The sequence below is a fragment of the Eptatretus burgeri genome, chromosome 16 (genome assembly GCF_056783735.1).
Source record: "Eptatretus burgeri isolate ZD-2024b chromosome 16, Ebu_testis_v1, whole genome shotgun sequence".
Classification (NCBI taxonomy): domain Eukaryota; kingdom Metazoa; phylum Chordata; class Myxini; order Myxiniformes; family Myxinidae; genus Eptatretus; species Eptatretus burgeri.
In genome coordinates, this window is record NC_140976.1 from 58,092,242 (window position 1) to 58,110,595 (window position 18,354).

Here is an 18,354-nt window from a genome sequence, read left to right on the forward strand (position 1 = left end):
ATAGGATCATCAAAGTGGAAACCAAATGGCTATTTGTAAACAGAGAGAACAGAATCAACACACTTTGGATGCCAAGATGACGTTACTGAGACTGCAGACTAAATAAATGCCATCATATGTCCAAAATTAAATACATACATAAACAAACAAAACAAACATATCGCAAAACAGTATAAACACTGACAAACTGACGTTCGATCATCCAAGCCACGGAAACATTTGCACAACAGATTTCTCAAACAAACCAACTTTTATTGGACTTCGCAAGTGGGAGGGCAATTTGGTTCTATCAAATGATTTCCACTGATTTAAACTGACGTCCGTAATTCTTGATCGTAAGATGATCATACAACATTTACCCATTCGCTCAAGCCTGAACGATATATGACGTCTTGACGGCAAAATTAAATGTTGGAAACAGATAATAAATGCAATCAAACAAGCCACAACCATGATGATCACAAGCAAACGATCACTTCTTCTGTCTGAAAAAAACAAAGCCATGCTATCAGGAAGTAATGGTGGCCGACAAGATAGCCTGGAGGTACGCACACTCGCCTCTAAAGCCGTCGTCCGTATATGAATCCTGACCCAGCTATAAACCGTCATCCTGGTGTTTCACAGGCAACGTGATTCATCAATGTGTGTGCCGTCTCTCGGATGGACGTTAAATGGGTGAAATGTCTGCCAGCATTTGTTGGTGGGCGTTAAACATCCCACGGTGTCCTTTGCGAATAGTAGGCGAGCTATCGCCGGCGCCGTGGGCAGATTCCAAACTCCTGCCTTAACCAGCAGAGGGCATTGCATTAGCAGCACAGCCGCACCCTTAGCCAATGATGCTACCCCGGAGCCCTGTACTGCATACGAACGAAGAAGGTAGTAATGGAAATACTGAGCAGAGTGCTACAGTTGTTGCCAAATAAAGACGACGGATGTGATAAAATGAAGGAAAAGTCAAAGCGGAATTAAAATTCAAACTTCCGCCGGATGGTGTGGTGAAGGCTCGTCACTCACCTGCTGCAGCTCCCATTTCTGCAGCAGTTGGGTGACACTTCCGCCCAACAGCTGTGTGTTGTCTCCATTCAGGAGCAAAAATCCCCCCTGAGCTTGAACAGGCCCATTCAGGCGCAGCTTCGTTCCCGGCGCAGTGTCGAGGCTGCGGCGAAAAGAGGCCGCCATTCAATTTCCCGAATGCACATCAAATTAATGAAGAAAGGTGTCGAGGATCAACCCAAGAGAAAGAATGAACATGGAAACAAAAAAAAAGAACACATGCAAGAGAGCACAAACCTGAGGGCAGGCAAGGGTCGAAACTCAATTCCATTAAAGAACCCCGTGCCGTCGCTAAGCTGGATCTTGAGCAGGTGATTCTTGCCACCCGTATCCTCAAAATCCCGAGGCACCGCAACATTCCGCACCTTGTGTACCTGTACCACCGAAATACCATCCACCTGGCAGGGAGGCACGCAGGCACAAAGAAAGACGGCTGTCGGGTTATGCATTAACCGGAAAAATATGCAGACGAGCACCGCAACCACCTTAATTGAAAAAAAAACAAGTTGAAGTTTGATAATTTCTCAAACCTACGACAACATACACATCATCCTTTGTTATTTTAGCTTGCAGCTAAAGGTGCACAGAGGAATGGCATTACAAGAAGAACCACATTGATATGACACGATATCTGAATCCAGGCCTTCTCGACGTGACAGAAGTGCAAAGAAAAGTATGGTTTCAATTTTCAATAAAACAGACTTGATAATCTGCAATAGGAAACCTTTTGGTGCGATAGCTACAGGGCAAAATTTCGAAAGCAAGGCAAGGCGAATCGAGGGCAGGAAAGTGTAGTCGTAGCTCAAGTTAAAATACTGAGAGTGAACACGGGTTTGTGATTTATTTCCCTCGACGACCACAGCACGCCCCCATCTGCATTCCCAAAGACAGTGCGATGTAGGAGTCGCTGCCATTTCTGGGAAACATTTCCGTTCGTATCGCAAGTTATTCGGTGTCGTTTTTGCGTCGGCCACAAGGTGATGACCAATTATGGGTACACAAGAAAAGGGAAGGCCAGGCAGATTAACAATCCCTGAAGCTCATTGGTGAACTTGCGGGGGATTTTGACAATTCATTAATGGCATGGTAACTCACCGAAGATGAGCTCGGTTTTCAGAAGCATAGAATCCAACGCGGTAAACCTGTTGCCTTTGGAGAAATTTCAACCACAACATCTGGGGGTGTCAGACCAATGTCCTCACGATAAAGTCACCCCACCACCGTGTCCATGGGCTTTGCAGGCAGAATTACGTGAACACACAAACGAAGAAAGTACAGGAATATCTTGTTGCACATTTAGAAATTAGAACAAATTAATTTGGCAAACCCACGTTGATATCCTGGCTAAGAGAATCGATGCAGAAGCTTCCTTTATTATTGGGAGTCTTCAACAAGAGAATCAAAATGCATCATTTCAGGATTAACGATGGGTTATTTGCGGCTTTCCTACCATCAGCACAGGTGTTGCACATGGCAGAAATGCTGAAAGGTATGCACACTCACCTTTGAGCTGCACAGACTGGGTATGAATCCCAACCCAGCTAAAAACTGTCACCTTGGTGTTTCACAAGCAGGGCAAAGCATAAATGAGTGTGCCATCCCTCGGGTGGACATCAAGCCGGAAGACCCGCTTGCCAGCACCGGTCGTTGGTGAACGTTAAATAATCAGTTTTGTAAAGAGTTGTAGGCAAGTTGTCACCAGCACCCCAAACGGATTCCAAATTCCTTCTTCTTTCATATGCAGCACGAGGCTGTGGGGTACCATCATTTGCCGAGAGCATGACTGTGCCACTGATGCAATGCCATCTGTAGGTCCGGGCAGGAATTTGGAACTTGGCCATGGTGCTGGCGACAGCTCGCCTACTCTTCACGAAGGACACCGTGGGATCTTTAACACCCACCAACTAAAGCTGGCAGATGGGACACCCAGTTTGACATCCATCTGAGAGATGGCACACACATTGATGAATCACCTTGCCTGTGAAACACAAGGATAACAGTTTGTAGCTGGGCTGAGATTCGAACGCAGGCTTGGCGGTTCAGAGGGGAGAATACAAAGGGCTTTGGCCATCCTGCCACCCCTCCAAATTCCTTCGGAAAACTGATGGTCTGGTCTTCTGGAATCAGGTTTTGACACCAATTTATGCTGTTTGCTATCGCAGTGCATAGTCGCTGACTGGGAAGCAGCTTCTGCATTACAAACAAATTCACGTTCCCAAGTTGTTCACAAGTCACATGGGAACGACAGTATTTGGCTGTGAAGGGCAACCATGATTGACGGTGAAAGAAATAGAAAGCGAAAGCAGCCCTCACCTAAACACAGAGTAGATAGAGGAGCTGCCATGTCAAACTGAAATGGGCAATATTCAGATTTCTCTCTTGAAAAAAAAAATCAAAACAAAAGAAAATAAAAATAATGTGACGTTGGTTCGCCCAACCCCCCCCTCCACCCCCCAAAAAAATTTCTTTCTTTTTTTTAACTGCAATTTCACACATTTCTGAGCTCAACGAGTAACCAACAATGATAACCAACAATGATATTTTTAAAATAAAACTCCTGGGTTTCATGATCAGTCATGATCTTTCTTGGACAAGCAACATTTAAAAGTTGGCCTCCAAAGCCAGCCGCCGATAAGCATCCTCCGTCACAGAAAGTCCTTCCTTGGCACATGTTAACTCCGATCCACCTACAAGGCCTTCATCCAGAGCTTGATGGAATACTGAGCTCCCCTCTGAGCTGACTCCTCTGCCACACATCTCATGACCATTGGAAGCTGCAGTGCTAAAGCTGAATCTACGGGTCAATCACTTCACCTTCGCAGACAGGTCGATGGTGTCTGTCTTGTACCGCTCTATGTGCTTTGTCGTCCGACATCCCCCCCCCCCCCCAGATTTCTACAGTGCTCACATGGTCCACAATTAACCCCCTTCTGGTGAAACTACCTAAATGTATTTGTTCCTCTTGTTATTTTTTTTGTTGTTTTTTCTTTGTTATTTTTCCAACCTGTGGCATAAACTTTCACATCCTCTTCAATCTCATTCTTCCCTCCAGGTCTTCAAGATAGCTGTTCACCACCATCTCAGATCATCCCCACTCCTAAACAAAGACATTTTCTACCCTCGTTAACTCCACACAAATTCCTCCTCCTTCAAATTTTCCCTCCTTGGAGGTTTCCTTCTGTATCCATTTTGTCCACCCAATGCATGCGTGTTCCACGTCCCGTGTTTGTCTGTTACATCCTGATCCATTCACTGTACTTGCTGTTCCACGAGCCTCGACTATGTCTACAAAAAAAATAAAAATTGATATGAATGAAATATATAAAATTTAAGAATCATCAACATGTGTCAAGGCATTATGGGTCGGAGAGTACCGACAACCAATTTAACAGTCCCAATTGTTTCCACTCTCTTGTGGAGTCAGCTGGGGGGAACGCATTTGGGCCAAAATCTTTCACAAGCCACCCACCTGGAGAGGCAAGATGTTCGACAAGAAAGCTCGCCTACTCTTCATGAAGGACACCGTGGGATGTTTAACACCCACCAACTAATGCAAGAAAATGGGGACACCCAGTTTAACGGCCATCCGAGGGGCGAACACACATTGATGCAGGTAAAAAAAAAAAAAATTTTAAAGACTCGAGAAAAACAAATTCTGGAAGTTTATCGCCGTTGATGAATTGCAAGCAAAGTCTTATACAGTGCCTTCAGAAAGTACTCACACCACTCGACTTTTTTATATTTACCTCCACCACCAAAGGTGAAGGAGGCTATGTTTTCATCCCTCTCTGTCTGTTTGTTTGTTTGTCTGTGTGCACGATATCTCAAGAAGTTGTGGACAGGCTCGGTGTGTGACAAGGACGAACTGATTCGATTTTGGTGAAGATCCGGATCGGGATCAGACTACGAGAAATTTTAAGCGATTCATCACCATTGAGAGATGGGGATAAACTAATATATAGCACGATATCTCAAAAAGTTGTGGATGGATTCGGACGAACCTTGGTGGACACGTTGGGTGTGTGACAAGGAAGAATTGATTTCATTTTGGTGAATATCCGGATCCGGATCTGGATACAAGAATTATTTAATTTCAAAAATGATTCTTCACCATTGAGACAGCTTGCTATATATCGTTTTTGGCCCTATTTCAAAAATGTATTGGGCCCGATATGTTCTCGTAGATCAGGCATTACATGGTGAAGGTATGCGCTCTTTTGTTATGTTACAGACCAAATTTAAATGGATTGAATTTTTAAAAAATTGTCAAAATATCCCATAATGACAAAGTGAAAACATGTTTGAGAATTTTTTACAAATTTATTGAAAACGAAATTCACAAATATCTAATTTACATCAGTATTTAACCCCCTGGGTCAATACTTAGTAGAAGCGCCTTTGGAAACTATTACAACTTTGAGTCTTCTTGGGTATGTATCAGCTTTACACATCTGGATTTGGGAATTTTATCCAATTCTTCCTTGCAGATTTGCTCAAACTCCGTCAAGGTGGATGGGGAGCGTCGGTGAACAGCATTCTTCAAGTCTTTCCACAGATTCTCAATGGGATTCAAGTCTGGGCTTTGGCTTGGACACTCAAGGACTTACATGTTCTTGTTCTAAAGCCATTCCAGCGTTGCTTTGACTGTATGCTTGGGGTCATTGTCCTGTTGGAACATAAATCTTCCCCGCAGTCTAAGGTCTTTTGCACTCTGAAGCAGGTTCTCCTCAAGGATTTATTTATATTTGGCTCCACTCATTGTTCCCTCTATCCTTACAAGTCTCCAGTCCCTGCCACTGAAAAGAATCCTCATAGCATGTTGCTGCCACCACCATGCTTCATGGTAGGGATGGTGTTAGATGGGTGATGAGGTGTGCTCGGTTTGTATCAGATGTCGCGCTTTGCAGTCAGGCCAAAGAGTTCAATTTTCGTCTCATCAGACCACAGAATCTTTTTTTTCTCATGCTCTCATTCTTTCCCGTGCCTTTTTGCAAACTCCAGGTGTGCTGTCATGTGCATTTTTCTCAGGAGTGGCTTCCATCTGGCCACTCTCCCATAAAGCCTAGATTTGTGAAGTGCTGCAGAGATTGTTGTCCTTCCGGCAGGTTTTCCCATCTCAGTCAAGGAACTCTGTAGTTCTGTTAGAGTGGTCATTGGGTTCTTGGTCACCTCCTAGACCAAGGTCCTTCTTGCCCAGTTGCTCAGTTTGGTCAGACAGCCAGCTCTAGGAAGAGTCTGAGGAGTTCCATATTCTTTCCAGTTCCTAATGATGGAGCTCACTGTCTCTTGGGAACTCTCAACAATCTATAAATTGTTTTGTACCCGTCCCCAGATCTATGCCTCCTCATACTTCTATCTCAGAGTTCTATGGACAGTTCCTTGGACTTGGTAGAGTTTCTGCTCTGAATGCACTGTCAACTGTGGCACCTTATGTAGAAAGGTGTTTCTTTCTAAATCATGTCCAATCAAGTTGAAAAGACATCTCAAGGATGATCAAAGGTAAATGGATGCACCTGAGTTCAATTTGGAGTGTCATAGCAAAAGGGTTGAATACTTATTGACTCAACACATTTCAGCTTTTAATTTTTTATTAATTTACAAAAAAAATTCCATTTTGATATTATGCAGCATTATGTGTAGATGGATAACAAAAAAAAATAATTAAAATTTAATTTAAAATTCAGGCTGTGACGCAACAAAATGTGAAAAAAATTGATGGGCGTGAATACTTTCTCAAGGCACCTTGCACCGCCCTAACACGTTACACATTCGTTCTTTGTGCCTGTTGTTTGTGTCCTTTAAGACATCCTTAAAAACAATAAGTTTCCTATTTGAAATGATTTTCAATTTTGTTTGAATGACAGACAGGCCGACAGAGGAAAAAAAATTAACTCACTCCTCTCTGTGCATGCACGAACAGGACAAATTCAGAGACAAAGAACTGTCAAACTCCAGGTTCAGTTTTCCGAGTCATTTTCCGATTCGTGTTCAAATTGTAATATTAAATTTAAATTCAGTTCTTCCTCAAACATAAACTGACTTTTGTAGACAGACAGAGACAGACAGACTCAATTGCTTAACCACACTTTTCGCTTTGCAGGAATGGGTTAATAAAATTACCCCCAGTTGGGGGTGACGGTCATCTCTGAAGCTCTGTAGATGTGGATCTCTGATAGGCTTAGAATGGCTTCGATGTCATCTTGTCTTTTGGTTCAACGTACAGACGAAAGTCCGGGAGTAAAAAGGATAGAAAACCTCAGAAATCAAACTACATTTCTGAGTTATCCGGAGATAGATTTTGAAAATGGTTGATTTGGAACATTTACGATCAATGTGTCTTCAAAAGGATAGAAACCGGACCTCAGAAATCAAACCGCATTTCTGAGTCATAAATGGCGGATGATATTTTTCCAACGATTTTTCCAACTGTGAAGACACGTGACTCGATAACCAGGACGAATTTTAAAAAACCGGCCTGGCCAAATTTAGATATTGTTCCATATTATCAGAATCCGAATAAATTTCGAAGATCGGATCACAAACGGCGGAGGAGATCGATTTTGAAAATGGACGATTTGGCAACTTTGGAGTGGGCTTGACCTTGACCTTCAATCAGGTCTAAAGTCATACCGTCGTGCATCACTCATCGACCCCGACCTACATACCAAGTTTCATCAAGATCGGACGAATTTTTTATGACCGTATCACATCGACAATTTTTCCAACTTTGAAGACACGTGTCTCGATAACCAGGACGAATTTCAAAAAACCGGCCTGATCAAATTTAGATATTGTTCCATATTATCAGAATCCAAAGGAATTTCGAAGATCGGATCATAAACGGCGGAGGAGATAGATTTTGAAAATGGACGATTTCGCAACTTTGGAGTGACCTTGACGTTGACCTTGACCTTCAATCGGGTCAAAGGTCATACCGTCGTGCATCACTCATCGACATCTACCCACATACCAAATATCAAGAAAATTGGAAGAAAAAAATGGGGATGTACGGACATACGGACGGACAGACATCGAGACATTAGGTCATCTCTAACAAGACGACCTAAAAAGGACAGTACCATTTTGTCTGCGGCAAAAAATAATAATAATAATAATAAAACTTCAAGGTCCTCCCATTGATTGTGTTCGACCCAATCAAAAGTACACTTTTCTCAAAGCGTTCACAAAGCTGGATGATATCATGGCATTGCAATGGGTGGTGCTTTCACCGTCATTCATTCATGGTATGGTTTTGTTCCGCTCCAATAAATCCCATCACAAGGACGAGGGGGGCGGGGAAAGAACATGGGTTGTTAGCGATCACAGACGAGAAGGGCAGAGCATTAAAAAAATAACGGCAATGGTGGAAGAATAAATAAAATAAATTCATAAAAGGAAGAGATAAAAGGAAAAGGAAGCACATACAGAATGCACCGCAGGAAGCGTGAGCAAGCTTTATCAGAGGAATTGTGAGCGACGCCACATTCATAACCTTAGAATGCAGGTTACATCCGTCTCGGTGAAAAAAGCCTTTGATTATGCTCGATTGTTCATCCTGCTGTGCCACAACAATGGGATGGTGCACAAAGGCAAAACGACGAGCGTCAAATCAAGGAAATGCTCCACGGAAATTCCACTTGCACTCGGGGCTGGGAAAGCATTACGCATTAAAATATCTATTTGGGAGAATTCCAGCCGAGCCACCACACACCATGCAATGCAATGCAAGTAGAGCGAGAGAAAGCACTTCCACCGTTATTAAAATGAGCAGAAGCCCCCGTTAAGAACGTTTTTCCCCATTTAAAATCCCCCTTCAGTCGCACAGTCCACTTTACTCCTCTCAGTAATAATAATAATAATAATAATAATAATAATAATAATAATAATAATAAGAAAGGTCGTTTCAAAAAGGAAAAAATACAAAATGCGAGGATCTTCATTAATGTCCACCAAACCACACCTGCAAGAACATCTGCCATTCTCATAAACAGCTTTTCTCTCTGGGCTGCCCAATGTTCCTGCTCCACTCAAAGTCCACCGTTATCACTACGTTTATAGGTCTTGCATTATCAGTTAGACATCACCACACAGCCTGTTGTGTGGGAAAAGGTTCTAACATCTGACAAACTCTGACGCATAATGGTCCACCATTGGGTGGAGCTGTAAAATAAATTTTTTACATAACGCTAAAGGGTGCGATAACTTGTTTTCGAGATGCGACGTTCACAAACGACTTCACCGATTTGCCACCAATTTGCCATATGGCAGGCCGTCGACCAATCTAAAGTGCAAACACATTTCAAGCAATTATGTCGGCTGTGACGGAGGGTGTACGACAACTGTTAACCGAAGGATTGAAGCTTCGCATTTGATCCCCGCAGAAACATCCCACCGTTAAGTGTTCAAATCGCAGTCCAAACAAGTCAACGGCTTGCGAAACAAAATAAAGATGTGGTTTATTATTATTCAAGTGTCGTATAGGCAGACGCCGGGTCTTGAAATGAAAATGGGAAAATGAGCAAGTTCATTCAGAAGGGGCACCTTCGAGTTGGGTAGGAGCAGGAACTATGAGTCAGGGGTGGAAGGGAGACACCACAGTGCAAATTGCACCAGGTCGACATCATGAATTTATTTATTTATTTAGTTATTTTTGACTCACACTCAGCCTCTGGATACACGGCAGTGACAAAGATTTCGAGGCCATAAGCCATAAGATTCGGTGAATTATATTTCTTTTCAGGGTGTAGGAAGCTTCTTTCAAACAGGTAGAGAGTATTCAAACAGGGATGAGGTAGAGTTCCCCCCCCCATGGTTGATTCTAGCTCTGGGTTTCACATGACCATAGCTTCCTCTTTACAATACCAGCCAAACCAACCAGAAGATTACAAAACTACGTCCAAGATTTTATGTGTGTATGCACATCGATCGGCAATAACATAAAACGGAGAGATTGATGTACAACGGCAAATGCTGTAAACTCTCCTTGTATTTTTGTAATCACCTTCATATCAAAAGTCAACTCAACGACTTCCTTTGTATGAGTGCGTGCTGTGATCAATTAATTGCGACCACAAAACAATTGACAAGGATTCAAAAGAAGAACTCAATAATTAGCATTTCGAAAAACTCACTTGAGGCCTTGTGTTCAAGGTGGGATCGTGGTGCGCTTAAGCTTTTAGTGTGGAGATCGGAGGAGGTAGTTCTTCCTTTTCATACCATTGACAGAAATGATTTTCTTCGGCAGAAAAACTTTTTTGTGAGTCTATCACTTTCCCATCGCAGACAGGTCGGTAGTGTCCCTGTCTTCTACTGCCTCCTTTCTGGTATGGAACCCTCAACTCTTTCGGTGCTGTGTCCCCCCCGGCCCAGGTTTCTGCAGGGTACATACCATCCACAATAAACCCCCTTCTGGTGAAACTCACAGAATCCTTATTCACCGCTCACCTACACTCATTCGTTCCTCTTTTTTTCCTGCCTGTGGAATCATTCCACAATCTCTTCGATCTCATTCTTCCCTCCAACATTTCAAGACAGTTGTTCACCAACATCTCAGATAATCCCACATCCAAAACCATGATCTTTTCAACCCTTTTTCACCCCTACCCTCTCTAACTCCCAACCCCCATCTTCCTTCCAAATCCCCAGTTTTTGCTTCCTGAGAATTTGCTCCTGTATCGATCTTGTCCACCCCATGCATCTTCCCCTACGCCGCATCCCTTATCTGTCCAAGTCTCCATCTATTTTGTCCATCAACCCTGCCATTGATGTTTTCCCCTCTTTCTGTTGTTCTTTTTGGACTGTGGCATCCTGATCTGCTCTGCATTCCAGCTCTTCCATGAGTCTTGACCCTATATACAAAAAAAAATCTACATATAAAGTCAAAACAATGAGCAAAATAATATTAAAATTTTTACGAAGAACCACACAGACATTCCAATCATATTGTTACGGTTGTGGGGTAGATGGAGGAATTTCATAGGAAACTTGGGATTGAATCAAGTTGTTTGGTCCTTGGACGGATAGGAGACATCTCAATGTAATTAAGTAGTGAAAACTGGGAGCTTAAGTGTTACGTGTTGCCACATGAGGGGTGGTGCGGTGTTAATTAGATAGGGATTAAGGCCGAGTTCCCCAGTATGTGAGTGCCTCCTGCGACTTTCTCCTACGTCTTTGTATTTACAAGCCAGCCATGAAGGAGTTGCGTTTTTATAACCACAACCACCGTAATAACAAGCGAGCTGGCGTGCCGAGCAGGCGAGGAGCCTCGCCTTCCCGCGTTTCGGGCCAGAAAGCCATGCCCATAGCTGGACGAAGGGTGAGGTTGCAGTCAAAGTTGCGAGAGGAACGAGGCTGGGATGGAGGATCTTGCTTTGCTCTCCTCTCGGCATGACAAAATGGCTGCGTGATTCTCCGCAACAATATGTTTACAAAACAAATCTTCAAAACAAAACAAAATAAAAATAAATAAATTGTGGTCTGAGGGGGTCTACGAACGGAGTTTATGGGGGTGTTGCCCACCCCAAAGAGGTATTTTCTTTCTTCTCAGAAATGACACACAATTCTGATGAAACTTCACTGCAACCTTCATCACCTGTGATGTACCAAAGTTTGTTCATGACATTAGAAAAATCTGGGTCGAAACATGTTTATGGGGGGTTGCCCCCCAAAATATCATTTACTTTCTTTTCCAAAATTACACACACAATTTCGAAGAAACTTGACCACAACCTTCATCACCCGTGATGTACCAAATTTTGTTCACGCCAATAAAAAAAAAACTAAATAAATAAATAAAAAACCAAGGTCTGGGGGGATCTACAGGGGGGTTGGTCACTTTTAGACTTCCGGTTCCGGGTTTTCATGGACGGCTGCTTCTCTCAGGGGTTTCTGCCGATTTTCTCAAAGTTAAGTTTCCGGTCATTACATGTCACGTTTTAACTGTTTTCTTTCAAAAATCGTGCTATTTTGTGAGTTTTCATCGACCTTGTCTTATCGGGTTTCCTTGAGGCCTACTCGTCCTTCCCATCGAGGTGTACGATCGTTTTTATTTATATTCTCTCCCTCTTACCATCAATTCCTATTTTTCCCATTTTTCCCACCGCCGCCCCCCCCCCCCCGCCTCCCATCTATTCCTCCCAACTAAACCCTCTGTTTCTTGTTTTCAAATAAAATATATATAATAAAAAAACACAACCCTTTCTCCCTCCATACCCACAAGTACTGATCCTTCTTCTTCTTCTTCTTCTTCTTCTTCTTCTTCTTCCCCCTCCTCCTGCCAACACACCATCTTCCTTCTATTTGAGCTGACCCACTCACCATTACCTTCACGATTTCTTCCAACAACCTTCCATTCCCTAATCATACCTAATCTTCAAAAATTCATGGAAAATGTTTTTTTTCTTCCTCGTATCCTTTCAAATGATACACCTCCAGAAACCACGTGTCTCTCTCCACCCTCTTCCTGGTACTTTTCATAGATCCAGCAGCTTCACTCTGCATTTTCCGATCCAAATTCACCATACACATCCAGGATTTTACGTCAACCTTTCCTTTTCGGAATCGTATTCAATTCCTATTAAATAGAATAAAATAAAATTAATTAATTAATTAATTGATTCACTTTTAACTATACACAAACCTCCCATAACCACGTGTTTCTGCTGGATCTGCTTTTACCCTCTGCGTTTACCGATCCAAATTCACCATTCACCATTCACCACACGATATTTTCTTCAACCTAACCTTTACCTAATCTTATGCAATCTTTATCAAATAATAACAATAATAATAATAATAATAATAATGATCTCTTATAATGCTTCATCTTCCTCTTTCACACGTGTAGTTCTCATTACTGTATCATAATTCACTACTCTTCTTCTATTTCAACAGATTACTCTCAATTCGACCTCTCCTTCATACCTTGTCGAAAAAATTCCAACTGTTACAGCGTTTCTTCTCTCCATTCTCTTAATTCACCTTCATTGCATCCCTCAAGTAATGCTTTCAGTCGCATTTCTGAACAAAAAATTTTTTTAAACCCGTTTGCGATGAATGTTCTTTTTCCATCAATCATCTTTTTTTTTTTCCAACTTCAGTGACAATGCACCCCTCTCACCACTCCCGATCAAAGCAACCATCACACTCTTCCCCCTCTAAGCTTCCCTTTCACCTTTCTCAAAAACTCCCCCCTCCCCTTTCTCCCTCAACTCTCCCCACTCACCCTTCTCCCTCTATTCACCCCCTCTCTCACCCTTCTCAAAGTTGCAACCCCCCCCCCTCACATCCACAAAGCTGCCTCCTTACCCTGTCCTCTCTCCTCCATCTCATCACTCCACATCCTCAAATCCTCAACTGCCTTCTGCCCCCTCTTATTACTCCCCACTGTGCCTCAACCTAGGACCACAGAGCCTTTTCTACTCCTCATCCGGCTCCCTCCCCTCGCTCTTCTGCAATCCCCCCACACTCTTTGAACAACTCTCCTTTCCTAACCTCCCCCTCCCCTCCCCTTGCCTGCACCCAAAGCCTCCTCCACTCCCTCTTCATTAACAGTGCAGACCTCAAATATCCAGGGCCTTCGCTCAAAACCAACAGATCTTACCAAACAGCTTGCCACTGACAAGCCAGACATAATCTGCCAAACAGAAACTTTCCTCCCTCAAGACGTCGCTGACTCCCTCGTATCTCTCCCTGGTTACTCCTCCCCCGGTATAACAGACCTGAGTCTCATCGTGGCGGAGGTGTTGCTCTCTTCATCAAAGACTCTATTCCTCACTGTCCATGCACTGCACTCACTCCCCCACACCCCCAGAAAGAAATACCTCTGGCAGCTTCCCCTACACTCCCACTTCATGTTTATATGTGGACTGTACCATCCACCAAACAGTGACAACTTAAACTGGAGTGGCCCAACTTCTATCCTCCTCTCCGAACTCTCTCCTCCTCATATGTGGTGACTTCAATTGTCATCGTGCCAGTTGGCTGAGTGTGGGTACCTCTCTCACCTGTCATGGCACTTCAGCAAAAGACTTCTGCGACTCATTGGGACTAAAACAATATGTCAACATCGCAACCCGGATCTCAACCAACAGTACTCCATCTCTTCTGGATCTGATTTTGACAAATTTCCCTGAAAATATCTGCTTTTCTTCCTCTGCTCCAATCGGTTCTTCTGACCACATGCTTGTCAAAGTGGACATCTCTCTGGCTGTTATGAGAGAACCACTTCAGCGCCGTCGAATCTGGCATTTCACTCAAGCCGACTGGCAGGGTCTCCAAGCAGCCATCAAACTCTTAGACTGGTCTCCCATCGCTACTTTCTCGATCATGAACAAGTCTTGGAAATTCTTTCAAAGAAACTTGCTCTCTCTCATGCACAGATTTATCCCCTCTCGTCTTCAGTTGTCCTACCCGTCCTCCCACCCATGGTTCACTGAAGCTTGTGGTGAGGCAGTTGTCCTGAACCAACTTGCCTTTGCCTCATGGAAAGCAAACCCAACTAAGGGTAATCTCAGTTCCTTCCATAAAGCTCGGAACAAGTGTGTATATACCCTCAGAAGAGCCAGAAAAGATCTTTCTAATCTCAAGTCTGAACTGTCAAACCTCTCTAACTCCTCCAAATCCTGGTTGCGTCGAGTCAAGTCTGTTTATGATGTATGTTCCCCCTCCATCCCTCCCTTGCCTCCCTCACCTCAAATGGCCGCACTTCTGACACCGCATGTGAAAAGGCTGAATATCGAAACTCGGTGTTTGCATCTAAATCTTGTGTCCGAAACCCATCGCTTTCTCCACCCACCTTACCCAGTCGCACCCAACTGTCCCTGGACTCTGTGTCCTTTTTCTCCTGACAAGGTGGAGAGCTTGCTGTCAAACCTCGACTCAGATTCTGCAACCGGTCCAGACGGCATCAGCCCACATTTCCTAAAAACCTGCTCCTCTGCTCTTGCTCACCCTCTCTCTGTTCTATTCACCCTTTCATTTGCTCAAAGTCATCTGCCATCTGCTTGGAAATCAGCAAACATTACCGCCTTGTATAAAAAGATGCAAAAACAGATCCCTGCACTTACAGACCAATCAGCCTTCTCCCAATCATCAGCATGGTTATGGAATCCATCATCGCTTAAGACATTAAATCCTTCCTCTTCTCCAATGGCTTGATTTCCGATCATCAATTTGGTTTCGGACCAGGTCACTCTACCCTGGATATGCTGCTTTTGCTCTCCCAACAATGGATGGAGGTCCTCAATGCCAGACAGGAAATCAAAGCCATATCCCTAAACACATCACATTCTTTTGACACAGTCTGGCAACCTGCCCTGCTCACCAAACTCTATTCCTATGGTATCCATGGCCATCTCCACTTTTGGCTTGGAGACTTCCTCTCTCTCCTGTCACAACTAATGTGTGGCCCAAAATGGAGTTCTCTCCTCCCCTCTTCCTGTCCAAGCTGGAGTTCAAGGCAGAGTGCTGGGCCCTGTTCTTGTTCTGGTTTTCATCAATGATCTCTCCAACTCTCTGGAAAATCCTCTTTATTTCTTTGCTGATAACTCCACCCTCTGTCATACCATCTGTCATCCCTCTGCTCAGCATGCAGCAGCTTCTTCTCTCTCTGCAGGTCTGGGTAAAATCACAAACTGGTCCAACACGTGGAACATGTCTTTCAATCCTGACAAATCTCACACTCTCACTATGTCTCTCCAAAAAGACTGTTTGGAACCTCCCCCCCCCCCACCCTCACCCATCTACTTTCTCAACAATCCTCTGGAAGAAGTCCTTTTATTCAAGCTTCTGGGTCTCACTATCTGCCATGATCTTTCCTGGGAAAGCCACATTTCCAAGCTGGCCTCCAAAGCCAGTCGCCGACTGGGCATCGTCAAAGTCCTTCCTCAGCACACCTGAGCTCCTGACCACATACAAAGCTTTCGTCTGCAGCCTGATGGAGTACTGCTCTCCCCTCTGGGCTAGTGCTCCTGCCTCTCACCTTCCTTGGCTTCACGCTGTGGAAACCAAGGCATCTCCCATGGTGAGGCTGAGTCGTTGGGTCTCTCACTCTCTCACCACAGGCAGGTCGGTGGTCTTTTGTCTTCTCCCGCCTCCTCTCCGGTCTCGCCCCTTGCTCTGTCTGCGATATGTCCCCCCCCCATGTTTCCGCAGGGCGCTCAAGGTCCGCCAACAAACCCTTCTGGGAAAACTCCCAAAATCACGAATCACTGCTCACTTTCACTCTTTCATTCCTCTTTTTTCCCACCTTTGGAATAAACTCTCACACTCTCCTCAATCGCATTCTTCCCTCCAGGCCTTCAAAACAGCTGTTCAACATCACCTCTTAGCTTCGCCAATCCAAAACCACGATCTTTTCTACCCCCGATAATCCACCCCAACCCCACCTCCTTCAAATTCCCTGCTTTCCTTCCTGAAAGTCCCTGTTATGTCCATCTTGTATACCCCGTGTTCCCCGTCCCATCCCTCTCCCTTCCACAGATCTCCTAATGTCTCTGTCCCCCACTGTTTTGTGCTTTCCTCTCCCGCCCCTCTTGTCTCCTGTTCCACTTGTTGTGTGTTGTGTGTTAGCTCTCATACGAGTCTCAACAATGGATACAAAATTATAATAATAATAACAATTATAATAATAGGGATATGCATTCTTCTCAGAAACTACAAACACAATTTAGATGAAACTTCACCATAAGCTTCATGACCTGTGATTTATAAAGATTGTTCACACCATTAAAAATAATCTATCCATCCATCCATTGGGACCATACTCTGTAAAGAGCGTTGGTGACGCCGAAGCAGTCTCCATGGCTATTGGGCACAATCCTGGACAGGTTGCCACTCCGATACTGGATACCAGCAAGCTGCAGTCATTTTGCCGACCTCGGAAGGATGACAGGCAGTCAACCTCACCTGGTATTAATTCAACAGCGAGTGGGATTTGAACTCAGGATGCTGGGATCCTAAGCCCACTTCCCCAGCCATTAAGCCAACACCAGGCATTTAAAAATAATAATCATGAAATTAAAAATAATAATGTGAAAAAATGAACTAAATTGGGGTCGATGAGGGTCTATGGGGGGAGGAGGAGTTACCCCCCAAAAAGAGGTATTTGCTTTCTTCTCAGAAACTACACACAATTTCGATGAAACGTCACCACAACCTTTATCACCCGTGATGTACCAAAGTTTGTTTACGGCATTAAATAATAATAATAATAATAATAATAATAATAATAATAATAATAACTAGCCGAAACCCCGTCACAGAAGGATTCCGTTCATTCAACCACCCTCACCAGCTCACCCACACTCGAGGGACATGGACTGGACAGGGCGTGCTTGCCCCCGCCTACTCATTCCCTGCCCCGCCCCTGTCTCTTCACTCCGCGCCCCCCCCCCCCGTCTCTTGATTCCCCGCCCCACTTGCCCCCGGGCCCCCACCCCCTGGTCCACCCCTCACACTCAACCCCGCCTAATTCACCCCAGCACCCGCCCACTCATCCCCCGTCCCATTTCCCCCCATCTCCCGCTTTCAATTTGCTTACCCCCACCCAAAAATTTGCTTACCTTGCCCCCCGCCTCTTCACTCCTCGCCCCCGTCTCAACGAAAAGTGTTTATTTTGCTTCAGAGTTGAAGTTTGACTGTTGCCACTATGTGCGATGCACTCTTACAGGTACGAAGTTTCTTTCAGTCCAGGTCACAGTATCGAGAAAAACGTGACGCGACCGCGAGGAGGAGCACAAAATTGGTCCTTCAGTATTAATATATAGATAATAATAATAATAATAATAATAATAATCCATTGGTACATACTTTCTTCTCTGTTCCATATTTTGTGGGTCATCCATTCCTTGCAGTTGTTCCCTGGTTATCTTATCCAGCAGCTACCAGGTGAGAACCCAGGGAGGAGGAGGAGATTGGGACCATACTCTGTGCAGAGAGTTGGTGCTGCTTCAGCAGTCTCCTTCGCTATTGGGCACAATCCTGGATGGGTCGCCATTCTGACACAAGATACCAGCACATGCTGGCACTCATTTTGCCGACCTCGGAAGGATGACAGGCCGAGTTAACTCCACCTGGTATTAATTAAACAGCTGAGCAGAATTTGAACTCGGGACCCTCGGATCCCAAGCCCACCACCCTAACCATTAAGCCAACACCAGGCAATGCACTCAGGGGTATCGCCCCTATGTTTACATTCGAGAGAACTCATCTTCTTCCGTTCTCAATCCAGTGGATTCAGTGTGGCAGAGGGCTGGCAGGATGGCCCAGAGGTAGGCACACTCACCTCTAAGCTGTCTCGCC

General features: G+C 44.4%; 1 protein-coding gene across 1 annotated transcript in view; it reads right to left on the reverse strand.

Annotated features, from left to right (window-relative positions):
• The window catches only part of TDRD3 (tudor domain containing 3), a 131,687-nt gene that overhangs the window by 88,362 nt on the left and 24,971 nt on the right, over positions 1 to 18,354 (reverse strand). Inside the window, exons 4-5 of the mRNA XM_085859613.1 lie at positions 1,291 to 1,451; positions 1,015 to 1,156 (exon numbers count right to left, since the gene is read on the reverse strand). Of these exons, the coding sequence (XP_085715739.1) occupies positions 1,015 to 1,156; positions 1,291 to 1,451 (303 nt within the window). The remainder of the gene's footprint in view (positions 1 to 1,014; positions 1,157 to 1,290; positions 1,452 to 18,354) is intronic.